The sequence below is a fragment of the Lygodium microphyllum genome, chromosome 12 (genome assembly GCF_053477565.2).
Source record: "Lygodium microphyllum isolate KBCC chromosome 12, Lygodium_microphyllum_v1.1.10, whole genome shotgun sequence".
Taxonomy (NCBI): Eukaryota; Viridiplantae; Streptophyta; class Polypodiopsida; order Schizaeales; family Lygodiaceae; genus Lygodium; species Lygodium microphyllum.
Genome location: NC_141146.1, coordinates 132,041,068 through 132,068,603, shown reverse-complemented (window position 1 = coordinate 132,068,603; position 27,536 = coordinate 132,041,068). Strand labels below are relative to the sequence as shown.

Below are 27,536 nucleotides of genomic sequence, written 5' to 3'. Positions count from 1 at the left end.
AGCATGTGAAAACTGTAGAGTAGCTGCTACAACTTGCACCGAGGAAACGCAGAGTGTACGACCACGACAGAAACACAACGATATAGACGTAGACGTGCAAAACTCAAACCCTAAATGTAAAACTCAAGACTCAAACATAGAAACGTACATAAGCAAAAAGAGAGAGAACGAGAACAATGAAGTGAATGAATATTGTAAATGAATGAAGAGTGTACAGAGTGCCCAAGGGCAGAGCAGTAATTGTGGAGAGTGACATGCATCGGAGATGGATCCCAAGTACTATAACAATGAATCGGTGATGAACATAGTGCTGAATAACAAAGGGTAGGAGGCTGGTCACCAAAACACAGTAGTTAGAGGTTGATATTTGGTAAAAGCAGTAGTGTACCATTAAAGAAGGCTGAAAAATGATTATCCAAGGCAGAGAACTGTTAGGTGACAACAGAAGAGGTGTTTGGTGATGTAAACAGCCTATTGGACAGAAAAAACGTAGGTATTGTAGCACTTGGCTGGTGAGACAGATGGCAGCAGCTTGTGAGTTGGCACGTGATGCTGAAAATATAGGTTGACCACGTGCTATGATGATGCAGCAGATGTGACCTCCAAACAACAAAGCAATGGCTGGAAACAGGCTGCCTGGTGCTGGATAGTGAAGGGCTGTAGTCAATGATGGTTGGACAACAGATAGTAGGTGACTGATGACTGAAATCTGCAAGGTAGAGTGAGAAACCTGCACAAAATGATGAAGATTCAATGGGGGCAGGTTGTCTATTTATAGATGTAGAGGCTAATCAGCAAGTAATGCATTTCTTAGCTTAACACGACAACCACTTGATATGTTCTGTACTTGAGATTTTGCATTGAGATAGAGTTTCTTCTCTAGGGAAATTTCTTCTCTTGAGAAGTCCTTTGGTGTGGAGAGCGATTGGACCGCAATGATCTCTCATATTGCTAAGGAAAATACTACAAAGAGCCCTAGTTGTTGCTCAATCCAAGTCCTTTTTTTTTGCAAATAAAGTGTGGCTAATTATATTACTTCAGAAAAAACTTGAAAACAAGGAAGTGCTCATGCTCAATAGACTAGCTGGAGCTAATGCAGAGTCATAGATATATCAGATGTACAAGCCTCTGAGGGCGGTCTAGGGGGGATGGGGGCAAGAAGCCATGGAGGGGGGGTGTATCACCATCTGGGGCTGCTTGCGTGCATCACAAAAAATAGGTATTGGCCTCCCCAAGTGCGCATGAAATGACATCCGAGCTCCTGACAAGCCCTGGACTCCCCCTGCGCTTGGTCCCATTGGCTGCGGAGGGAGCAGATGATGGAGGTCTAGAGCTTTGCTAAGGTCGCATGTACTGGGTGTATCGCCATCTGCGCCTGGTCCCATTGGCTGCGGAGGGAGTGGATGATGGAGGTCTAGAGCTCTGTTAAGGTCGCCTGTATTGAAAGTCTCTCTCCGCCGAAAGCCTTTTGACACCGCGCTTTCCAGATATGCCATCCAGTAAGACTCCCTATGATTTCCTATACATTAGAGCTGTTTGCTATGGGCTCCACTACCTGGCAGATGGGTAGAGCCTCCAAATTGACCAGTGCGCATGACCTTGCCTCAACAATGAATATTGTGTCTTGTATCCCGGCCTCATATAGAAGGTGACGGCCTTGGCTGACTGCCTGTCAGTAGAAAGCTCCCCATGAGATACATACAAGACTAGGTGCTATATGGGGGAGGATGTGACATGCTCCTCTCCACATGAGCTGCGCCGCCTCACACAACGAGAGGTAGTGCTTTGGAGTTTCCAGAGGTTGCTGTGTGCAGCGCTCACAACCTTCCTTTTACATCTCGGCTAGCCAACTCTCCACCACTAGGCCTCCATGTGCCACCAGCCATAAGAAATACGATGTCCTCCTCGGCCTCCAGCTATCCCATAGGCGACACCAGAAGGTTCGTCAGAAAGCCTCCTTGATGCTCTGCTCCACCCATTAGTGCGTGCTACGTGACGGCGCCCAATCCATGTCCTCATGCATGAATACCTGTTTGCCAATTGTGGCTGTGTACTCTAGAAACCTTGATGGCTTCTTGGTGACCACAGTGGTAGGCCTTAGCCACTCTCCTGGATCCCACTCTAACTCATCAAGTGGCATGCCCTCCCATATCTAGAGGCGCCACTCCCTAAGCTCCTCCCAGAAGACATAAGGGTCGAGTTGCCATGTCTTCCCCTGAAGACCAATCACCGCAATCCTCTTCCGTGAAAGGACAGCTATCTCCTCATCCTGCTTCTCTTTGTCAGGGCCTGATGCCCCCCCTCCTGCACGGTGGTCTCATGTGGAGTGCCGCCCACTCTACCTGCCACTTGTAGGGGGATACCTGCTGGTGAGAACCTAGTGGCCCATACCTTCCCGGGCTCTACCGGCTCTCGTATCAGGGGAGTAAGCCACTCCCGAGGTATTGTTGCATCTATCTCCCTTCTCCTCAACTCAACTCCTCTTTGGCAGCCTGATCCTCACTCTAGCATCTCCTCGTCCACCATCGTGTACACCTCCTACCATGTCCTAATGGTATGAGTTGGGCTAGCCTCCCAACCAGCCCACTGGATGTGGGGGTGTTCGCCAATCTGTGCCCCATTCCGATCTTTGACGTGGGGCTTCCAGATCACTTAGATCACTGGCTGAGGGTCTATCTCCACTTGATAGCCTGGGGGGCTTTGGATTAGGGCCCTACGGAAGCCCTGCCACACACGAAGCAGGTTGCGTAGGAAGGGGGATCGGGGGGGGGGGGGTGATCTGGGCTGTTGTGAACATCCATCTCAGGGACGGCCTCCACTCACCGCCAAGCCTCGGTCTATAATCTTAGAGACCCTCGTGCAGTAGGACCTTCTAGGTCTGCCCTCTTGGTGTGAGGCCGTGGACTCCTAGGTTGCCCAAGAGTGCCATACTCTGATACTCTAGGTCTATGATCCCAAGTCCTCCCTCTGACCGATGCCGGATGATGGTCGCCCATGCCACCTTGGCTTGGGAATCCCTGGAACCGTCTGACCTGGACGAAAGTAAATTCTGTACTAGGCGACGAAGCTAAACTATGCAGGATGAGGAGAAGCACTAGCACGAGGTGATGTACCAAGCCGTCGCTAGGAGGACCTGGTAAACCACTAGGGCTCGGCATGCTAGGGAGAGGCGAGCAGTAGTTTAGTAGGTGAGCTTCCTCTCAATAGAGTCAAAGACTAGAAGAAATTGTTGGTCGGGAGTGATGTTGAGACCCACTTGGAACCCTAGGTAACGGATGGTGTGTTGCCCTCTAGTCACCCATCTGAATCCCAGGTGGATACCCCACTCTGTGCTAGAGTCTGTGTCTGTAAGGAATGCAACTGACTTTCGCCAGTTGATTTTGGCTCCTACTGTAGTACAGAACACCTCAAGAGCGAGTCTTACTCTCTCCTGCATCAACTCATGGTCCTCTATGCAGTCTTGTATCATTTGCATACTTTGAGTCTAGCAACTTTGTCTCTTCTCTCATTGGAAGTCGGAGGCTAGTGAGACATTGCCTCTGCAAAGAGTAAGAATAGGTATGAGGCCAAGCAGCAACCCTGCCAGACCGATCTCTCCAACCGAAACTCCTCCCCTCTCGTACCACCTATGAGAACGCTGTTGGTAGCCGATCTGTAAAGTGCGGAGACCCCGCGGATCCATGCTTGGGGGAAGCCCAACCTCACCATGGTGCCCTCTAAGGAATCCCAGTCCACTTTGTCATAGGGTTTCTCGAAGTCTAGGAGTAGTACGGCCAGTCCTTGCGCACTGTGCTGCGCCCACTTTGTCGCCTCAGAGAAGGTAAATACATTGTCTAGGATGCTCCTATCCTGGACAAAGCTTGTCTGTGTGTTATGAATGATGTCTGGAAACACAGGGCGGAGTTGCCTACTACCAATCATCTTTGCCAATGTCTTATCGGCCATCCTGTAATAATCTTTGTTCTCGCGGAGTGCAAGGTCCCTGCGGAGTGCTTTGTTCTCCGTCAGCTTTGCTGACTGGCCTGTAGGGCTTCCTCCTAGCAGATACTGCTCGACTCGGCTTGGACATCTGCAACGTCCTCTGCGATTTGGTTCCTCTTGCCCCACTCCGTGGTCCAAATCTGCTCAATCTGTTTCTTCAGCTCGTCCCTCCTATAGATCGAGTGAAGGATCGGACATGATCCTGTGTCTAGGGCAGATGCTGGGGGATCAAGTGTCAGGAGAACTGGGCAATGATCGGGGCAATGATCGGACAACGTAGTGTCTGCCAACTGCCCTACCTGGCCTCCATGAGAGCATCCCCACACTCCCACGTAGAAATTGTCTAACGGCTCTTACTCCACCTAGCCGCTTGTATCCCCAAGAGAAGTCCAACGACCTCTCCCTCCTGTGGAAGGCAGGGTCTCTCCAAGCATTGCGTGCTCCTACTGTGAGTAGAAAGACCTCCCATGTCTCCTGCTCTTCCCCAGCCATGCCCTGGTAGTTTTTGCCTTTGCGCTCTGTTGGTCCTCGAAAGTCTCCAGGTTGTTGAAGTCTCCTCCATCAATCTAGGAGTTCACCTCTAGGAGTCCTACTACGATCTCCACCCCCAGAGCTTACTGCGTGCCCTAACCTCAATAGGGGCATAGACATTGAGGACTCCAAGACATGAGTTCTGAATATCCAATCTGATCCATAGAACCCTCCTTGCCACTATTGTCCTGTGGTCTCGTACACAGTTGGTGAGACTCGGGCCAATAGAGGTGCATACGCCTCCACTCTTGTCGTGGGCATTGATGGTATGCTCCCAGTAAGTGTGTAAACTCCCCAGGAGTACCTTCCCTAGCTGCTGGGCCTAGGCGGGAGTGAGCTTGTGCTCCTATAGAAGTAAGATCTCGATCTGTCCGGCAAGGGCAAGTTGCAGCTCCTGCTGAACAATCAACTTCCTGGAACCACATGCCCCACTATAGTGGAGGCTATTTACATTCTAGGATGCAAGGTGTAAACTCATAGGGAGACCTGTGACTGACCGAACAAGCATCTATTCAGTGTGGAAGCTACTAACAAAGAAGAGGGGCTATGAGGCATACGTATACGGTTTGCTGTCGGCCTGTCCCCCATGGTAGCCCTCAGATGGACCATGGGGGTGATGGATGTGCCTGGTGGTACCACGAGGGCATCTATCAAGCAGGCTGAGAGGCGAGACTCCGTACACTGGTAGAAACGGGTTGCTTGTGCTAGGGGCCACTCTATTACATCCATCGGCGCTCTCGACTACAATGGGGTTTGAAAGATAATGCTTAGATGAGGGACCTCCGCCGCAGCCCACCAGTTAATGTCCATCATGCAACTTGGCCACTGCTAGGAGAAAAGTGCCAGTCCACCTTCTCCCATCCATTGGGAGATGTGGTCTGCCACCTGGCTCTTCACGTCCTCCTCTATTTAAGTTGTCTAGTCTCTGGTGTGTGAGGTCTGAAGGAAGAAGGCGTAGTTTGGTCCATCCGGTGGTGCTAGTAGATTAGAAGGTTTCCACTTGTAAATTAATTTTTGGATACTAAATTAATTATTAAATCAAATTTTAAATTAATATTTAGAAAATTAATTTTATAAGCTACAAAATGGGATTAGAAGGCTTCCACTTGTTGGCAAAACTTTCTTATGCAAGTGAAAAACGTTTTTTAAGGTTGGTAGAGATGAAAAAAGAGGGCCATTCTAGCCATATGCAAGCGCAAATAGAAATGAAATGAAATTGCATTAACGTGCACAAAAGGCAAAAAAATGACCTATGAGACCATGAGTTATAATCATGTATATGATGATACAGCTGTCTGGTCAAAATATGTAGCATAAAGCAAAATAAGAAAGGAATGGCTATGTGTAGAACATAGAGCTCTATCTAGTAACAATGAGCTCCAGATGGTACAATCTCATGTGGGTATGGAGGGCCTAGCTCTAGCCCATGCAATAATCTTTTGTATCCGCCTATGAAGATGTCATCGGTATCTGTGTTGAGGCCTAGGATGTGTGGATGGGCTAAGCTTAATGGCTTGATCAATCAATATTCCTTGTTTGTGTGTGGACGGTGGCGGTGAGAGAGTCTCTCGTGTGGACTAGGGCTGTAATTGTGCTGAAGTCTCTAGAGTCTTCTTTGCAAGCAGATGTACTCTTGAGGCGCATGTCATGAAGCGGTCATATCTCAAGGAGAAAGACGTCAAGGCATCATTTATCAGTAAAATCCATGACCCTAGATAGTGGCCCAAATGTGTCTCTAAAGAGATAGTGAAACGGCCATGGATCTCATAATACACTAGGCAGTGGCAAATATAATGCTCCTCTGTGGCTCTAACTGACATATCTCGCATATGCGCTCCTTTGGGGGGATGGACCATGTATCTATGATTCATTGTATGTATAAGAGTCTACATACTCCAGCTCCTCAGGTCTATATGTGAATTTGGGTGCTGATCTCTTGACCTAGTGTGGTGTAGTATTAAATACCATCACCGTGGTTTTACCAAGGTTCACTGAAAGCCCACTATTCGAAGTATGGGAGTGTAGTGCATCCGAGTGTCTCTGTAGACCCTCTAGAGAGGCAGCTATCAATACATGTCATTTGCATACAATAGGAGAGATATCCAGATGCTAGCTAGTGGAGCTCCTCTATCTCCTTCCCTAGAAATATAATCAGCAATCCCATCAATGTACATGCCAGATAATGTCGGAGAGAGGGGGCATCCTTAATTTACCCCAATTGTGGAGCAAATTGGTGCCGAAAGGCCCTTAGTGTCCATACTCTGCCCACAACCCTCTCATACAGTGCCAAAATACCCGAACTGGGCTCTTTTAGTACTCCCATGGCATGCAATCTATGTATCATCCTCTCTCTCGATACTATATCAAAGGCTTTGCCGAAGTCCACAAAAGTAGTAGTGAGGATTTGATCCAGTGTGGAGAAGCCTCTGCTAAAGCTAGCCTGTCCCTGTGCTTGAAGATCCTGCATCTTTGCCCACTTGCTTAACTCATACTCAAGGATGAAAGCATATAATTAAGCCAATGTATGCCAAACCATGATAGTCCAATAGTTATTGGATAAAGTAGGGTTCCCTAACTTGAGGATAGGCATATAAGTGTTCGTGCTTCACCTCTCTGGTAGGTCTTCACACATGGCTTTGTTAAACATGTAAGCTAGGAATCCTGCCACCAAATCTCTAGCACGGATTAGGTGCTTGGCTACTGATCCATCATGATCTTGTGCCTTTCCTCTACTAAGTTTGTCAATGGCCTCTCGGACCCTAGTTTCTATAAAGAAATTGGTGGTCTTTGGACAAGGCTTAGGTGGGTCAAGAAGATGTGGTTGACCCTCCACAGTATAAAGACTAGCTGTGTACTCCTCCCATGTGGCGGTGGATGTAATGGGTGTGGTCAGCCAATGCTCTTTGAAAAGCCTCCAAGCCTCCCTAGAATCTTGGGTCAAGAATATCTAATATAGGTCTCGCCCTAGCTGGGCCAAGAATGTTCACTTCTTCTACCATGTGAGGTGTCTGGAGAGTATTGGTGCCCTATTTGTGGCTAGTGGACCCCAATGCTATCTCTCTCTATAGCCGTGCTTTGGTCTCGCGGCACTCATCATCATACGAACTGTTTTGAGATGTCACCTTGGTGGAGGCTCTTTGCATGGGTCATGAGTGTGGGAAGGCTACATTTGCAGTGATGTGTAGGGCGTCATTGAACTATTGAGTTAGCTCCTATAATGGAGCATCGAGGTCTCCATCATGTAACAATCTAAGGATCTCCGCCTATAGATATTCTCTCTCTCTCTAGAAAAGAGGTATCTTGGGTGTCGGTGAGCTGCATGATGGGTCTGTGTATTAGTGATTAGAGGTCAATGGTGAATGATAGGTAGGCATGATCCACTGCAACTTCGAGAAGGCGTGGTGATATTGAGAGGACTTGGAAGTGAGATATGAACATCAGTGGAGCAAGTATATAGTCTACTATGTTGGCATCGTGTTGGTGAGGATAACATGTGGAGGCACCAGATAGAGGTACTTAGTCAGGCGGTTGAGAATGGCCAACCTATGTGCTGTGCCCATCTCCACAAGGTATCTCCCATGTTTGGTGACTTCCCCCATATCTTGAGATATCCTCTCTAGTTGGAGCTCTTACACATACTGCTCCTGTAGCATCTCCTTAGATGTATCTAAGCAAGACACTTGATGGGAGGCTATCTTGGCATTAAAATCTCCTAGCAAGATAACATCTCCCTTCTTCGAGGAGAGAGAGAGAGGGGGGGAGGGAGGGAGGGAGGGAGGAGGCGGGGAGGGGAGCAGGGGGAGAGAGAGAGAGAGAGAGAGAGAGAGAGAGAGAGAGAGAGAGAGAGAGAGAGAGAGAGTATATTAACGTCTCTAAAAGGCCAATGTGGCCTATGAGACCAAAGCAGTACATACAATGATGGTGTGTTTCTCATCTGGAACGAGAAAAAAGATGAAAAACATGCCTATAAGACTGAAAAGGAAATGAAATAGTGTCCTATAAAAGGGAAACATGTCAGTGGTCTGAAAGTGAGAGTAGAGAAAGGAAAACTCTCCATCAATGATATGTCTGTTCTCTAGGGAGGTGTATCTCTGCATGGCTGAGGCGTCTCGGCATTTGTCTCTTGTGGCGCTCAATGATGGCTTTAATTTGTCTGTGGTGTGGATGTCTAGGCCTTCGTCCGGTTGGACGTGGGCACCTAGACCGGCTAAGTGCCACTGCTCTATCCAAAGGGACATCTACAGAAGATGAGGTCCAATGATGATGTACTCCTGTAGGCTGTGTGGCAGTAGTAGTGGTATCTGCCATACTCTGTCGTGTATCAGTGAAAAAGTCAGTGACTGCTCTCTGTCTATGTGAGCCGAGTTGTGGGGGCCTCCTACTTCGTAGAATTGTTGCTCTGCGTCTCTGGAGCTCCAAGAGGAAAAATCCCAAGCATCTCTGATCCTCAAACTGCATGATTTGTCTCAGGGGTCCAAAACCCTCTCGAAACAGACAGTCGTATCTACCTTGTATGTCATAATATACAGTGCATCGGCAGATGTAGTGTTCCTCTGTCTCTGGCTCTCTGTCGCATAGTGGGCATATGCGTTCTTCTGTTTGTATACCCTCCCATCTGCGTGTCTCAATCCTCAGGTGGTGGGATGAGGTGCGGATCTGACCAATAACTGTGCGTAGTCCATGAGGCAGCTGTGTGTGCATGTAATTGGGTCGGGTGATGAAACCATCCTCAGATACCTGAAGGAAGTGGGTTTGGTAGTGTGCCATCCTCGTGTCATGGGGGGAGGGGGGTCGGATCCAGGTCTTCTCCGTATCTAACTTCAGTATGTCTGCTCTGATCACATGGTTTAGCTCTGATCGGCTTAGGTCAAGTGTAGGGCAATCTAGGCTATAGTCAAAGGGGGGTAGTCTGTCAATCTACAGCCCATGTAGACTCATCCATGTACTCATCTGAGCATACCAACAGTTGTCTAGAAGAGGCCACGGCTAGCCGTGGGTATCTATCTTGGGGGAGCTCCCATAGTCTATGTATGAAAGTCACTGCTTGAACCAAGGCCTCAACCACCATGGGTGATGCTCCCAACTCAGCTCTGATAATCTCATGTGGGGTCGAGCTCTTCGCTCGTATCATGCGTGAGATTATCATGACCAGTTGTCTTTCCATATGCTCCCATCCGTCATAGTATTCCTTCTGTGGTCCATTCTAGTCTCCCAAAGGTTGTCTCCTCGTGTGAAAGAGACTCGGACCCCAAATAGCTGCCCCATATAGGAGTGTGGGTGTAACCAGGGTAGAGAGAGAGAGAGAGGCCTGCGTGTATCTGCCTCTCGTGAGCTCTTCAAATAGGCCTCTGACCGGCATACGTACTGATACAAGATGGTTGGCCTGGATCTGGATTTTATAGACCAAACGGTGGCAGCTCTTGGTTCGGATTCTGATACCGAGTTCCCTGCACAGAGGAGATGCCCCCTGCTCCTGACCTCCAGCCTATGGGCAAACGTACCAAGCATACCTCGGCCGAGACAATGGATCATCAGGATCGTTTCCTATACTCAGGTTGCTTCGGATTCTGTGGACTCTCAGGATGTTGATTGGGAGCATTTGTTGGAGTTTGCCAACACTCTACTTGGCGATTATGTTCAACATAATCAGGAAGTCTTTTCAGACTCTGCAACGGAAGATGTTCTGGAAGCCACTGTGGACCCAAAACATGTCTTGCGCTCCTTTTTAGTGTTTTATGAACGTGCTGTGATACACTTCTTCACTGGTTGGACCCCACTGTTTTCCCATATTCACCAGTGGCTGCACAGTCTGCTACAAGGGGAATGTGTTGAAGAGATTTTTGTTGGGCCCCGCGGTTTTTTTGAGGTGGTGTTGAAATCTGAGACGCATCGTGTTGCTCTCCTATCTAAACTGCCATTGTTTGTTGATCGCAGTTTGGTCCATGTTGTGCCATGGCGCCCAATGGCAGATTTTCAGCACCTGCGTGAATGCCTTGTGTGGGTTGAAGTGGAAAACTGTCCAGCTGTTTATTGGCCACTGTTAAAGGACGCCATGGCCGCTGTGGGCATTGTTCTGGTTCCCCTAAGCCTAAGGGCCATGAATCGCAAACGTCTTTGTATGTTATGGGACACTGCTAGGAAAAGGCCTGTGTGGTTACATATCAATTGCTCTGGCATGCATCCTTTACATTTTCGTTTGAAATGGGGCAACTTTGCAGGACATTGCTTTTCGTGTGGAAAATTGGGGCATTTTATGGCTGAATGCCCAGAGAAGCACCACACTTCAAATGCCGAGCATGTTACCCTGCCCATGGAAGATATGGTGTGTGGTGCTCCGTTGCAGGATGCCACCCAGCCACCTAAAGTTTTGGATAAAGGGAAACAACAGGTCTCGGGGTTAGATTCCCGTGGCAATGACTGGGTAGATGTACGCAGGAAAAAAGCCAACAGGCTTGTTGCTGGCATGGTGGATACTGTGCCTACTGCCTCACCAGATTCCATGCGTACATATATGCACAGGAAAGAAATGTTGTCTTCGGAGCACTCTGCTCCTGCTATGGTTTCCTCTGCTCCCCGTCAACAGCCACCTAGGAGAGTGTATTCGGATGGTCCAAAGGGTCCACCTGCTAAGCTGGCTTTTGATACTACAGGTAATGTCATTACCCCATGGGATCGTCGTTATCCCCATTCCATCTCCGAGACAGCAGATATGCCATCTACCTCCAAATCTGGTCGTCAAAACTCTTTTGCTGTGTTAGCCGATTTTTTGGATGAGGGAGTCCTGGACATTCTTGTAGAAAAGGTCAAATCAAGGCAAGCTGTGCCTCGTACCTGATTTTCTTTCGAATACACATTAAGATCGCCACGTGGAATGTGCGAGGAATTTGTTTTCGCCACAAGCAACATGCCATGTGGACTGTATTGCATGAGAATCAGTGGGATGTCTTGTGTGCTGTTGAGCACAAGAGTCACGGTGAAGCAGAAAAAGTTGTGGATTGCCATGGCTTTCGTTTGTTCTATGCAGGGACAAATGCCAGGTAGTATTCTGGGGTGCTTATGATTGTGCATGAAAAATATCAGCCGGTTCTTATTAAGAATGATGTACATGGCTGCTTTGTGGTGATTGAAGTTTTAATGAAGGAGAGATCTTATGGTTACTTGGCCTCTATGCTTCGAATGATCCTTTATCTCGTCGGGAGCTTTGGCATACTTTGCAGACTTCCTTGTCCCTTGGCAGACGGGGTTTTTTGATGGGGGATTTCAATATGTGTGTTGATTTTTCAGTCCACATCAGAGCATTCGGTAATGGATGCGCCGGAAAGTCGTATATGGCAGGAGTTGGCTCTTGCCGTTCTTAAGCAAGATCTCTGGTCTTGGTTGCACCCTTCTTCTACGGGTTTACTTTCCATTCTGCCCAGTACGCAACAACATGGTCGCAGTTAGACCGTATTTACATCATGCCGAATGATGTTTTCCTTCCTGAGATGCTCGAAATGAAAGTGTTGCAACAATATGCCTTGTCGGACCATTTCCTTCTCCAGCTTGAGCTCCTTGCACAACCCATTGCACCTTTCAAGCAATTTCTGGATAGACTGCCTTTGCGTTTCAACTCGTCTTATTTGAAGCATGCAATCTTTCAGGGCTATATGTAGCAATTGATTGATCAATTCGTATTGGATTTCTCATCTCAGGGCACTGCTTTGTTTGAAAGATCGCTCTCTAATGTGCAGCAGGTTGCTCGGCAGTATGGGATTCATCATGCCTCTCTTTCTCGGCGGCTTCGACAAGCAGCGGAGGATCTGTTGGCTTTGGTTCGTTCTTTGCTGGTGGACACTCCAGATGATGTATTTCTGCTGTCACTGGCAATGCGTCTGGCTGATCTTAGTAAAGACTTTCAGTTGAAATCTTATCAGGAGGTCAAATTGCAACATCTGACGGAGACTTTGCAAGATACTGCTTGTCAGACTCATAAGTTCTTTCAAGCTCTCCATGCCTCTCTTGCTCGCGAGAATATGACTAGACTCCAGGATGCAGACGGGCAAATGGTCCTTGATCCGCAGACTATTGTGAATATGTGTAGGAATTATTTTCTCGACCTTCTTGGTTCCACTTCTTCTCCTTCAAGACAAATTGCTCATGCTCGTTCAGTTTTTTATGATTTGGTCGGCAATCAGGTTCCGCAGGACATGCAATCTACTCTGGAGGTAGATATTTGTGAGGCGGAGGTTATGGATGTTCTGTTACACTTGCCCAAGGATAAAAGTCCTGGCTGGGATGGTCTCACCAATGAGTTCTTTGAGATTTTTGCCACCCAGCTCGCGAAACCATTGGTGGCTTTATTTCAGCAGGTGTGGGAAACAGGGATCATGCCGTCCTCATGGAAAGAAGGTCTTATTAAACTGCTTCCAAAAGCTCCTTCGCCGTCCATGTTGAAACAATGGCACCCAATTTCTTTGATGGGTTCTATGTATAAAATCTTTTTCAAAGTAATGGCGAACCGGCTCCATAAGCATCTTCCTGCCATTGTGCATCCTCTCCAGTATGGTTTCATTAAGGGCAGAAACATTTTACACAATGTATTAAATGCGCAACTGGCGATTGATTATGCAAGGCATTCTAATCATGAGGTCATACTAGTTCAATTGGACCTGGAAAAGGCTTTTGATTATCTGGACTGGTCTTTCATTGCAGAACTTATGTCTACTATGGGCTTTGGTGCTCGCATGTCTCGTCTGATCTACACTATCAGTGATGCAGTATCTTCGCGAGTCATGTTGAATGGAGGCGTTACCAAGCCAATTGTCCTTGCCCGCTCTGTCAAACAGGGGTGCCCTTTGAGTCCCCTCTTCTTTGCCCTTGCGACTCATCTAGTTCTTTCGCTGTTATCTCACATGGCAGCTTCTCAGTTGGCTGGATTGTCGCTTCCCTCTAGATAGCACTTCATTAGTCAATGCTTGGCTGATGACAACTTTATGGTTCTACGTGCGGACAAGGATAATCTTTGCAAAGTATTAGATGTTTGGGCTCTCTTTGGTTAGGCTTCCGGTCTTCGCATCCACGCTTTGAAATCAGCCATTCTCAGCTGCATGGAGTCGGATTTGCAGTCATTGGACTGGCAGGGAATGGTTCTTCCCCGTGGCTCCATTGTTAGGCATCTTGGGTACCCTTTGGGTGTTGATGTTCCCCCAAAGCAGCTACTACAGTGGATTTCACAGAAACTGGCGGCTAAGTTTTTGTATTGAAAGTCTCAGGCCTAGCTCTTCCATGTTCACCTCAAAGTAGCCGAGACAATTATGTTGCCAATGCTCACATATTTCTTGCCGTTGGTGCCCTGGACTGCTACTACACTGAATGCTCTTACTCAGTCTATTCGTTTCTTGTTATGGAAGAAGGATTCTTTGCATGCAGGCATTTCTTGGAATTTTTTGGTCGCATGCGTGCACCCCCAAACGCATGGGTGGAAGGGCTATTTTAGATGCCCAAACTCATATGCTGGCACTCCATTGGACTCTTTTTCGCACCATGTGCTCGGATCATCATCCAGGGTCATTATAGCCCATTATTTTCTTGAGGATCACGGGCTTCTGCATGGTAATACTCAAATCCGGAGTTCTTGGTGGCATGTTCTTAATGCCGATTCTCGGTTCTTTAGTTCTTCTTCATCTCTGCTTGCCCATTTGGTGTGTTCCTGGAGACTGGTCGTCCGGAAGGCTCATTGGCATCCAGCGGAGGATCGCTTAGCTACTAATTCTTTTCAATTGGAACTGTTGGTAGTCTCGCGGTTAATTTCATGGGAAGGCAAACATGAGCTTCGACCAAAATTCAACCGCATGGCACGTTTGGGCTTAACTTCGGTAGTGGATGCCACCCTTGCCAGTTGCAATGTGTTGATATTGTTTCGTACAGCCAGGAGCCTTTTCAGGATTTCTCGTGGATACAGGTCTTTATGGGAACAGCTCTTGATGGTGCTCCAGAGTAGACAACCCTTTCCTGTCCTTGCTACGATTGTCCTTGGCAGGACTGGGACTTTGCAGGCCGGCTCAATTTAGAAAAGGCTTCTACTAACCAGATGTATCATCTTCTGATTAAAGATCATCAATGGCTGGTTACTAAAGCTAATACTCTATGGGGATTGCATAAATCCCGGTCATGGTGGAGGGTAACTGTGATAGAGGGCTGGTTGAACAAGACACCAGGTCTTTTGATGCGAAAATGGGCCTATGAGACAAAATCATGTATAATGTTGATGGTCACTAGACACTAAATGTAACGTATTGGAGTATGGTCAGTTATATAGAGTAAAAGAAGCTTAGGTGATGTACAAGACAAAATAGTGCTTATGTAGGGATACAGTGGGAGGATAAGATAGTACATGTATGGTTGTCTAGTTGAACGATACTCGTATATCTAGTTCCACCCAATTAGGATTGGTGGGGATAGGGTATGTCACACATCTCGGATTAAGTAGTACGAGGGTAGCATCTGGTGTGGGTCCTCAACTTTGTTAGCTACTACTGCTCATGTCACACGCGGATCTCCCTCATCTCTCTCTTTTGTATCATTTGTGTCTAGTTCCCTTGTATCTGCAAGCATTGTGCTACTTTGATCTCCTTTGCTCTTTGGACTGTCACCTGTCTGTGTTTAGGTGCCATGTGTGTAGTCATTGTTTGGATGTGACTAGTGCCCCTTGTCTGTGTAGTGCTAGTCTATAGTCGTAATTTGCGGAGCTTTGGATCTCAACTAGAAACGAGAGAGAGAGAGAGAGAGAGAGAGAGAGAGAGAGAGAGAGGGAGAATTTACGAAAAAAAAAAGAGAGAGAGAGAGAAGGCTGCCATTGCTGTTGCAACAATTGCCATGCCATTTCCAACTAGTAGAAGATCTCTAGGAGTTGATGACATGCCCATAAGAGACTAGAATAGTAGGTGACAGTAGTTTGAGGGCTATTTCAGCTAGGCAACATGGTATTTGGGGTATTTTGTCAGTGGCGACAACTCTCTTGGCTATCTAGATAGGCCAACAATTGATTTCTTTCATTTTCTCATGATGGAAGTTCGAATTTTCTCTCTCTTTAGCATTTTCTCTCATCCTCTAGCCATCTCTTAAGTTATCTCAGCAAAATTGAGCCGTTTGAGTTCTCAGATGTGGATATTTTGGTTAATCTTTACTGTGCCCCCTAATTTACGTCTCCCTCGAGATACGTGCTCAAAATCGAAGGCTTGAATTCAAGCAGTTGAAATTGAAGAATATCAAGGAGATTCAAGAGGCTAGTGAGCCAATGTCAAATTTGGGGATGCATTTTTCTCACAAGGAGGAAGATAAAGGGCAATCCTCGAGTGAACAAAGCTCTAAATCCATCCATTTGCAGTTGAAGATAAAGGGATACGGGAAGGAGTGCGAGTTTTGGGGTCAATAAGTTGTGTCTCTCTCTCTCTCTCTCTCTCTCTCTTTTTCGTAAATCTTTTTTTTTTTTTTCCGTAAAAGGTAATTGTATTAATTACGAAAAAAATACAAGATTACTTGATTACAAGATACATGACGACAATCCAAGCCATCATGCGAAGAGGTGCTAAGTACTACAAGTTACAATTTCATGGCAAGGATGCGGAGGAAATTGCCATATGCCAAGGACGGAAGTCCTCCGTAGAGAGCACATTAGAACGATGAAGAAGAGCTAACTGCCAATACAAGAGGCCCTTAAGCCTTACAATATGCCGCTGAACATTATGGGCGGAGTCAAACAGAAACGCATTCCGAATGGTCCAGTTATGCCAACAGCCCCAGTATCGAAGAAAGTGATACATGAGCTTCATATGTGGCTGTGCGGGAGTAGGGTATTTGGGCTGGCCCAAAACCCAATCAAAGGGGCGCAGTGTGATACCAACCACCCCTCGCCAAACGGCCGACAAAAATAACCAGACTTTCTTAGCGACGGGGCAAGAAATAAATCGGTGGCGGGCGGATTCCATAGTAGTGGTACAAAAGAAACAAGTGCCATTGGAGATTCGTCGCTTGGAAAGAGCCGAAGCAAGCGGAAGACCCCCAATCATCACTCGCCAAAGAAAGACTTTGTATTTAAAGGGTGTCTTGTTGACCCAGCCCTCCATCACAGTTGCCCTCCACCATGACCGAGATTTGCACAATCCCCATAAAGCATTCGCTTTAGTAACTAGCCATTGATTATCTTTAATCATAAGATGATACACTTGGTTGGCAGAAGCTTTGCTCAAATGCAGCCGGCCTTGAAGGTCCCAATCCTGCCAGGGATGATCCGAAACAAGAGCGGGAAAGGGTTGTCTGCTCTGGATCACCGTCAGTAGCTGTTCCCATAAAGGCCTATATCCACGAGGGATCCTGAAAAGCCGCCTAGCAGTACGAAACGATAGAAGCACCTTGCGACTGGCAAGGGTGGCATCCGCAACCGAAGACAAGCCCAAACGTGCCATTCGGTTGAATTGTGGTCTAAGCTCATGTTTACCTTCCCACGAAAGTAAACGCGAGACTGCCAGTAATTCCAATTGAAAAGAGTTAGTAGCCAATCGATCCTCCGGAGGGTGCCACTGAGCCTTTTGAAGAACGTGTTGCGAGGAAGACACCAAATGAGTAAGCAGCGAGGAAGAAGAACTGGAAAACCGTGAATCCGCATTCAGAACGTGCCACCAAGAACTCCGGAGTTGGGTATTGCCATGCCGAAGCCCCTGGCCCTCGAGGAAATACCGGGCGATAACGACCCACGGATGATGATCATCCGAGCACATGGCGCGGAAAAGGGACCAACGAAGTGCCTGCATGTGAGTATGGGCATCTAAAATAGCTCCGCCACCCATGCGTTTGGGGGTGCACGCATGCGACCAGGAGATTCAGGAAATGCCTGCATGCAATGAGTCCTTCTTCCATAGCATGAAGCGAATAGACTGAGTGAGAGCATTCAGAGTCGTAGGAGTCCAGGGCAACAATGGCAAAAAATATGTGAGCATTGGCACCATAATGATCTGGGCTACTTTGAGGCGAACATGAAAAGGCTAGGCCTGAGACTTCCAATACATAAACTTGGCCACCATTTTCTGAGAAATCCACTGCAGAAGCTGCTTTGGGGGAACATCAACACCCAAAGGGTATCCAAGATGCCTGACAATGGAACCTCGAGGAATAACCTGACCCTGCCAGTCCAAGGACTGCAAATCCGACTCCGTGCAGCTTAGAATGGCTGATTTGAGCGCATTGATACGAAGGCCTGACGCCAGACCAAAGAGACCCCAAACATCCAATGCTTTTCGAAGGTTATCCTTGTCCGCACGCAAAATCATAAAAGTATCATCCGCCAGGGATTGGCCAATGAAGTGTTGTCCTGTAGGAAGCGACAGTCCTGCCAACTGGGAGGAGGCGGCCATATGTGATAACATGGAAAGAACTGGATGTGTCGCAAGGGCAAAGAATAAAGGGCTCAAAGGGCACCCCTGTCGAACAGAACGGGCAAGTACAAATGGCTCAGTAACACCTCCGTTCAGCATGACTCGCGAAGACGCCGCAACACTAATGGTGTAGATCAGACGAGACATCCGAGCACCAAAGCCCATAGCAGACATAAGGTCAGCAACGAAAGACCAGTCCAGATAGTCAAAAGCTTTTTCCAGGTCCAGTTGAATCAGTACCACCTCCTGATTAGAATGCCGAGCATAATCAATGGCCAATTGGGCATTCAAAACATTGCGTAGAATATTTCGGCCCTTAATGAAACCATATTGGAGAGGGTGCACAAGGGCAGGGAGATGCTTATGGAGCCGATTCGCCATTACTTTGGAAAAGATTTTGTACATTGAACCCATCAAAGAAATGGGGCGCCACTGTGTCAACTTAGATGGCGAAGGAACTTTTGGAAGCAGTTTAATAAGTCCTTGTTTCCATGAGGGAGGCATGATCCCCGTTTCCCACACCTGCTGAAACAAGGCTTGCAATGGTTTCGCCAGTTGGGTAGCGAAAGCTTCAAAGAACTCATTGGTGAGACCATCCCAACCCGGACTTTTATCTTTGGGCAAGTGTAACAAGACATCCATAACCTCTGTCTCGCCAATATCTGACTCCAGAGTAGCTTGCATGTCCTGCGGAAGCTGATTGCGGACTAGGTCATAAAAAACCGAACAGGCCTGAGTAATTTGGGTGGAAGGTGAAGAAGCGGAACCGAGAAGGTCACGGAAATAATTCCTGCACATATGCACAATAGTCTGTGGATCCAGGATAAGATGGCCTTGTGCATCCTCGAGACTGGTCATATTCTCTGGAGCGGGAGAGGCATGGAGAGCTCGAAAGAACTTATGTGTCTGACATGCACTATCCTGCAAAGTCTCTGTCAGATGTTGCAATTTGGCCTGCTGATACGATTTTAACTGGAATTCTTTAATAAGATCGGCCACCCGCATGGCCAGTGCAAGTAGAAATGCATCATCTGGAGTGTCCACCAGCAGGGATCGAACCAAAACCAGCAGGTCCTCCGCTGCCTGTCGACGGCGCCGACAAAGAGAGGCATGATAGATCCCATATTGCCGAGCAACCCGCTGCACATTAGAGAGCAATCTGTCAAATGACGCAGTGCCCTGAGAGGAAAAGTCCAAGAAGAATCTGTCAAGCAATTGCTGCATATAGCCCTGGAAAATTGTATGCTTTAAGTAGAACGAGTTGAAACGCAAAGGGAGTCTCTCCAGAAATTGCTTGAAAGGGGCAATGGGTTGCGCAAGCAACTCGAACTGCAGAGGGAAATGGTCCGACAAGACATATTGCTGCAACACTTTTATTTCGAGCATCTCAGGCAGAAAATCATCATTCTGCATGATATATATACGATCCAACCGCGACCATGTTGTGGCATATTGGGCCGAATGGAAAGTAAAGCGTGGAGAAGACGGGTGTAGCCAGGACCAAAGATCTTGCTTAAGAACAGCAAGAGCCAACTCTTGCCACATACGACTTTCCGGCGCATCCATGACTGAGTGTTCCGATGTAGACTGGGAAGAATCAACACACATATTGAAATCCCCCATGAAGAAGCCCCGTCTGCCAAGTGACAAGGAAGTCTGCAAAGTCTGCCAAAGCTCCCGGCGAGATAACGAATCATTCGGAGCATAGAGTCCAAGTAACCATAGGATTTCCCCTTCGAATAAGATTTCAATCACCAAAAAGCGGCCATGAACATCATTTTTAATAAGAACAGGCTGATATTTGACATGTACAATCATGAGCACACCCGAGTAATGCATGGCCTGTGTTCCTGCATAGAACAAATGAAAGCCATGACAATCCACAACTTTACCGGCCTCACCGTGACTCTTGTGCTCAACAGCGCAGAGGACATCCCACTGATTCTCGTACAATGCAGCCCACATGGCATGTTGCTTGTGACGAGAACAAATTCCTCGCACATTCCACGTGGCTATTTTCATGTGTATGCAAAACACAATCAGGTACGAGGCACAGCTTGCCTCGATTTGACTTTGTCGGCGAGAATATCCAGGACTCCCTCATCCAAGAAATCCGCCAATACCGCAAAAGAGTTCTGAGGACCAGATTTGGAAGTAGACGGCATATCTGCTTGCTTGAGGTTGGAACGTGGGTAACGACGGTCCCACGGAGTAATGACGTTGCCTCTGGTATCAAAAGCCAGCTGGGCAGGTGGACCCTTGAGACGATCCGAATACATTTTCCTGGCGGGCTGATGACGGGGAGCTGAATAAACCATAGCAGGAGCAGAGCGCTCGGAAGACATCATTTCCTTCCTGCGCATATAGGTTCGCATGGAATCTTGTGAGGTAGTAGGCACAGTACTTTCCATGCCAGCACCAATCCTGTTGCCTTTTTTGGGACGAACTTCAACCCAATCAGTGGCACGGGAATCCAGACCCGAAACCTGTTGTTTGCCTTTGGTCCGAACTTGGGGCGGGGGGATAGTATCCAACGACGGGGCATCACAGACCATGTCTTCCATGGGCGGAGCAACACGACCCGCATCTGAAACGTGTTGTTGCTCTGGGCATTCAGCCATAAAGTGCCCCAACTGTCCACAGGAAAAGCAATGGCCTGCAAAATTGGCCCATTTCAAATGAAAGTGTAACGGATGCATACCAGAGCAGTTGAGGCGTAACCAGGCAGGCCGTTTCCTTGCAGTATCCCATAACATGCACAATCGGTTGCGATTCACAGCCCTGAGACTGGGAGGGACCATAACCGTGCCCACAGCGGCCATAGCATCCTTCAATAGCGGCCAATAAACAGCCGGACAATTTTCCACTTCCACTCACACAGGGCATTCACGTTGCAGGAGGCGCTGGAAATCTGCCATCGGGCGCCAAGGAACCACATGAACCAACCGACGATCAAAAAACAAAGGCAGTTTAGACAGGAGAGCAGCACGGTGCGTCTCTGTTTTCAAGAGGACCTCAAAAAAACCGCGGGATCCAACAAAAATCTCTTCAACACATTCCCCTTGTAGCAGACTCTGCAGCCATTGGCGAATACGGGAAAGCAGCGGGATGCGACCAGTGAAGAAGAGTATCACCGCGCGATCATAAAATACCGAAAAGGAGCGTAGGACAGTTTTTGGGTCGACGGTAGCTTCCAGAACATCGTCTGGAGCAGAGTCAGAGAAGGCTTCCTGATTATGTTGAACATATTCACCAAGCAGAGTGTTGGCAAATTCCAACAGATGCTCCCAGTCCACCTCCTGAGAGTCCACAGAATCCGAAGCAACCTGCGCATAGGACCGATCCTGAGTAATACCTATCTCTTCTGGGGTATGCTTGGTACGTTTAACCGCAGGCTGGATGTCAGGACCCGGGGGCAATTCTTCAGTGCACGGAACCATATCCTCCGGTTCCTCAGCATCAGAATCCGGGCCAAGTGCTGCCACCGTTTGGTCTAGGAAATCCAGATCCAAACCGGCCATCTCTCTCTCTCTCTCTCTCTCTCTCGCTGCCAAGAACTCTCTCTCTCTCTCTCTCTCCCAATCGCTGCAGGAACAGGCGGCAGGCAGCTAAAATGCGAAGGGGTGGCTCACAGGTCGCAGTCCCCCAGGGGTACAGGCCTCTCTCTCTCTCTCTCTCCCTCTCTCTCCCTCTCTGTCTCTCTCTTTCCAGCCTGTGCACAGCAGCCTAGCGGATGCCAATCCCAGTCCGAAAGCTACTGTGCAGGAGCAGTCATCACTGCGGCTCGTGTCTGCTCCCCTGTTCTGCACGGGTCTGCCCTAATTTTCCTGATAGTGGTTTGCTGACGAACGTGCCGGTCTGCAGAAAGAGTGGCGCCTCTGGCTCGGTATCCTGCTGTTCGTTCAAAAAGCGCGGAACCCAAGGCAGGGCAATCGTGAAACGGCTCAGGTGGGGGGCGCCAAGCTGTCGCCCATGTGTTCCCTTGCTGAATCGCTGGCGGGCGCTGCTGCAACCCAGTCAGGCGACGAGGGGCAGGAGGACGGCGTCACCAGTCCCTGTGCAAACTGAGGGTCAACGGAGCTCCTCGCAACAGGGAAGAAGGCAACACGGAAGTCAGACGGGCGGCGTTAGGGCTAGACGCACAGGCGACAGCATCTCCATCGCGTCGACCATCTCCATCCGCACTCTCTCTCTCTCTCTCTGCCAGGGCTTCGTAAATCTCTCTCTCTCTCTCTCTCTCTCTCTCTCTCCCCCCAATTTCAAAAAAGGCTGTAGCAAAGAGTTGAAACTCTTCCCTCTCTCTTTGTTTGGCTATAGCTTGTAATATAGGACACTCTCTTTCTTTCTAGACTCTTTGACAGTACCTCTCGCTAACACAACTCTTAACCTTTGCCTAACTAATTATAGCTTTCTCTCGCCCTATCTTAGCTTTGTTTTTATAGTATTCTCTCTCTCTTCACACACACACACACACACACACACACACACACACACACACACACACACACACACACAAACAAAGAACAACAAGCTTATCCTCTCATCCCTTTGAATCGGAAAGAGGAATGACTTGATATATTTGAAAATTTAGTCATGTTGCATCTAAAAAGAGGAATAGGTTTCAGACAAAACAAGTGAATGACTTAATATATTTGAATGCAAACTTGCACTTGCTTGTAGATGTGGCTTCCCTCAAGGCAAAAACGATTATGGCTCTTGATGAAGAAGAGTTGTCAGATGATGAGGATGGGAAAAGACTTGTGCCTACAGATATGGCCAATGGTCAGAAAGCTTTGGAACTTGAAAATGTTTATTTTGATGATGATATGGCTTTTTAAGACAATGTGGATGATAGTCTTTTGTATAGTCTTGGTGCTAGTGGCAGCCATGTATGATCCCGTGGTTACTTTGAGAGACTTTCAAATTCCAAGGTGCCATATTTGTCCACTATAGTTATTACTTGATAATTCTTGACTCTTTTATGTAGTATAATCTTAGATTATCATCTATTTTGGATCTTATGTGCCATTTCAATGTGACGAACCTTTCATCTATGAAAAAGACTATCATGTTTTGCAAATTGTACATGCGTTTTTAAATAAATATTTTGAAATATATAAATCATGTATAGAATTCAAGTTGTTCCCATTTCCCTTTGGGCTTTATTTCCGTTCCCTTGGGACCCCGCGATCCCGTTTCTACTCCATTGCTACTATGTGGTGATATCTTGCTCGGTATGCCTTGGTGACATTATGTGTGTGCATGCAATGATGGATTCGCATACTTAAGTGATCTCTATTCAGCATAAGGGAAAGACCCATACTTTTGATGTAATATTAAAAAGAGAATATGTCAATATTGTATTTGTTGCTATCATTTCCAAAGTAATAAAAAGTCACCTTTAGCATGCTTGGTTTTTACTAAGGATAAGGTTGATAATAAGAATGTTTGGAACATGTCAAAGCTAGAGAAGAATTGCATTTCATTTCAGAAGGTGTATGTTAATTGCTTTTCTCAGTCACTTCTGGGGCAACTACTACTTGAAAGGCTAGAAGATCATGGCATAGATCTTATCCCTCGAAGTAACTACCTAATAAGCCACCCTGTTGGATAAGTGTAATCTAGGAAGAGGAGATAATGAGTCAGCTAAATGAGCTTTTTGAATTTTGGAAAAAGGGCTGATTTAGCCGAGCTCATCTCACTTTTGTTCTAGAGTGCTCTTGGTGCAAAAAAAAGGATGGTTGTAACAGTTGTGGAGGTGTAGGCGTATATAGTGGCTAGAAAATTGTAGTGTGCACATCTCATTGACTTGGCAAAGAGGAGATGAAGATGAATATGTAACCTTATACATGGTATTGTAGCTTTGATGTATTTGGCCTATAAGTGAAGAGCCATCATGGATGGCACAAAGATCTAATCAAACCACCTTGCATACATGACTTGTAGTGTGCCCATAAATGACAATAATGTAGTGCTTGAGAAGTTTGGATGCTATGCAGATTATGGAGGATATGTGGCATTTGCTTCTATCACTTATTGGAGGAGGGATACAATTGTGAAGCCTATCTTTTGGTGGCTACATAATTGAGACTTTTTAGCCCTTAGCCATGAGAGTCCTTGCCCAAGATTTCTCTTCAGGTGCATATGAGAGAAATGGGAGTGCATGTTTTTTCATATATAGGAAGATTCAGAATCAACTTAGGACACAACAATTAAGAGTGGCTAGGTATATTGTCGGACTAACTTGTGCATGATGTGGATGATGCTCAATATGGGTACTCCAAAGTGGGTAAATACTAAACTGTAAGAGTTAAAACCTAAGTTTAATTTTAAGTTTTCAACCTCACGTTTGTTGCTTGCAGAGTCGAATCTGTAATCCTAAAAGCTAAAACTTTTCAAATTCAACCTTTGAGGCTTTATGTGTAGGTGAATGTTGAGATCTTCAAGTTGATGGGTGACATTGCTCCTAGTGTGCATAAGGGGGTTGAGGAGGAGGGGCGAGGCTTTATGTGTAGGTGAATGTCGAGATCTTCAAGTTGATGGGTGACATTGTTCCTAGTGTGCAGGGGTTGAGGAGGAGGAGGAGGTTATCTTTGTGGAGCTCTATAGAGAGTTCATGGTAAAGGTCAGTGGTGACGCTTGAAGACAATGTGATCATGGCAAGGGTTTTGGGTAGAAGTTGTGCAAGGGCCCATCATTCAGTGCCCATTGACCTCAACAACACTGGCATGTTGATATATGTGAGGCAGGCCTCTAGTAGCTCCAATCTTGTGGCTCACAATGACACCCGATTGCCTAGAGAGCCATCATTGATGATGATGGTAGCTCATCAATGTGGACGAGTCCAAGAGTGCCTCACAAACACCTTTGAGGAGTCATCTTTCGATTCTCTTGATGAGCACTCTGATGCAGATGGCATTGATGATGTTGATGATAGTCATAGCTTATCCTAGGCCTCTCTCTCTAGCCACTCTATAGTTCTCTATTTTGTATGATGTATGATATGTCCACTACCATCTATCTACTTGTAGCACATGTTCTGCATGGTGTATATTCCATAAAGGTTTTGGATATTACATTGCTATTTTGGCTTTAAACATGTGCTCTTTCATTCATAGTCCAAATAATGATTTTTTTTTCCCACATTCTTCTCTTGGGCTGTACTTATAAAACCTAAATCTGAAGGTATCGTTTAGTACTATGTTTAGTCATAACATTCCATGCCGTACCTTTTGTACCTAACAACTATGAGAGACTATAGAAGTGAAAACCTGTGAAGCGATCTCTGCCGGACTTTAATACATACAAGACTTGATTGAGTATATTGTGCTTTATTAGCACCATGTTTCCACAAGTTGCATAACCCGCTGTAGTAAGATGTCACTATGCTAGAGCTCTATTTGACGAGCCTCAAAGCAAGGTTGGCAGATTCAGTTGTTGAAGTATGCATCAAGGTGGCAGAGTTCTAGGTCTCCATAGTACAAGATTGGGGTGCTTTTGATTACATGGGAAATATTCCAATGTATTTCTAATTTTCTAGTAGAGTTGATGATTTATTACGTGTACTTTGTCTCTTGGAAATGGAACAAAATTTAAGGCATTACTACTGCTACTTATATTCAATACTTGTGTAGTGGTTGTATAGAAAAAAACTATGGTGTACATGATGCTAGTGTTTGAAGGCATCTCTTTATGGTTGTGAGAGAACACGAGTTCTTGATATCTCACTTTCTAATGTGGCTAACAATGGCATTTGAAAAAAAATGAAAACCACCTACAATGTAAGTTCATTCTTTTTCGTATGCTTTCCATCAATGTGTAAGCTTTATGCAAAACCCAAAAGGTTGGAGGATGGTTTTTGTTTCATTTTTATAACAAGTTACACACACACCAAAAAAGAGAGAGGAAAAAATCTCACTATTTTACCTCTGACAAACTGGTGTATGCAGAGAATTACTGTATGGTTTCAGTCGTATCCTCGGGATGTGTTTGGCGGTCGCTTTGTTCGAGGTGCTCTGCGGTACATATCAAACAGGTCTGCTGTATTGTCTGGTAAGAGCATTCAATTTCCATTGGAAGATTGTTAAAAGTAACCTATTTCATGGTGTCACAGACCTTCATTCAGCTCAAGAAGGGGGATACCACAGGATATTTCTGCTGCAGTTAAGGTACTTTTAGCTTGTTGGTTATCTGGTTAAGGATCCTAGAATTGTCGAATTCAGCTAGCTATATCAATGTTAAGGTTATTGTTCAGATGAAGAAAGCTTCAGTTCAGTTATTTATAAAATCCTGCCACAGTTGCAGCACAGAAGCCCATGCACATGATGCAACTGAGATGCATGCAATGATAGCATCCACTGTTTGCTGTTTTTTTAAATCATAGTCCCCCATTAGATCGTATTCCTTTTCATGGGAAGTCTTGCAGTTTAAGTAGTATTTAAAATATTTAAAGGGTAGCTTTACTCTAGTAGAGATTTATTACACTAGTACAAAATCACAAAAAGACCGACTGTCCATGTCCTGCCTTGATGACACTGGTTAAAAGAGGAGGTATGCTATGCGTCTGGCAGTTGGATTTGACATATATGCTCCATCTAATCCTATTGCATGCTGCTTCTACATTCCCTTTTTTTTCCCTTTTTCTTGTTTTTGTTCCCTTTTTTTGGTGAAGTTTAAGTTAATGTGTTGAAATGTTTACAAAAGGTCCTCTGGCCAACTGAGTAGACTCAAAGACAGGTAGAAGACAACACATGGAGCCAAAACTACAAAAAACGCCAGACTACAAGAATAGAAGAAGGGGATCACAAAGTGGACATAACCAGCATGGTGTGGGTGATATCCATCCATGGAGCAGCCACCTCTCAGAGGATCACATTAGCCGAAACCATAGAGCCAACTTGCCATGATAACAATCCTCGAACATGCCCCATATGACCACGGATACCTAAGACCGAATAAAAAATGAATGGATTATGCGTCCACCAGATGTGCGAATTACCAGTCCACCAACACAAAAAGTGAAAAAGACAAGGCTGCCACAACTGTGAAGTGGCTGGGGATGGCGTCTTGCCCAAGACCCAGGAGGAAATAACTATATGCTAATGTGTCATTGAAATTCATACTCAAGAAATAAACCCTAGAATTGTCTAGAAACTAGGCAAGAAATAAAACAATGAAGAGAAGGCATATCACATGCAGTACAGAAGATACATCTACCATTTGTGATTGCACAACATATTCCGATGGGGACACCCATTAGCACATGTATATCCTCAGAACAAAACTGTTATGAGAGACACAATATATGTAAAAGTTATGGAATTAAAAATAAAAACATCTCAATATCTAAACTTATAAACAAACTAATCCCACTACTATTATTGTCACTATGCTCATTGTTAGAGTATCATCAACAATGGTTACACAATCATCTTCCTATACAGTGACATTATCGTAATCTTGTCTCCTACACCATGATCATTCTCTACCTCTCTTGCTTCATGATCATCATCATCTCTAGTATCAACATCATCATCCATATGCTGAATAGATATAAAAGTTTTATATATTCCTCTAAAGCATGGAGACCTCGGGATCACGTGCCACCATCTATCA

General features: G+C 46.2%; 1 protein-coding gene across 5 annotated transcripts in view; it reads left to right on the top strand.

Annotated features, from left to right (window-relative positions):
• The window catches only part of LOC148028288 (uncharacterized), a 341,703-nt gene that overhangs the window by 179,089 nt on the left and 135,078 nt on the right, over positions 1 to 27,536 (top strand). For all 5 annotated transcript variants that reach the window (XM_087690090.1, XM_087690091.1, XM_087690088.1 and 2 more), the window contains 2 exons: positions 25,871 to 25,956; positions 26,035 to 26,089. In XM_087690090.1, the coding sequence (XP_087546216.1) occupies positions 25,871 to 25,956; positions 26,035 to 26,089 (141 nt within the window). The remainder of the gene's footprint in view (positions 1 to 25,870; positions 25,957 to 26,034; positions 26,090 to 27,536) is intronic.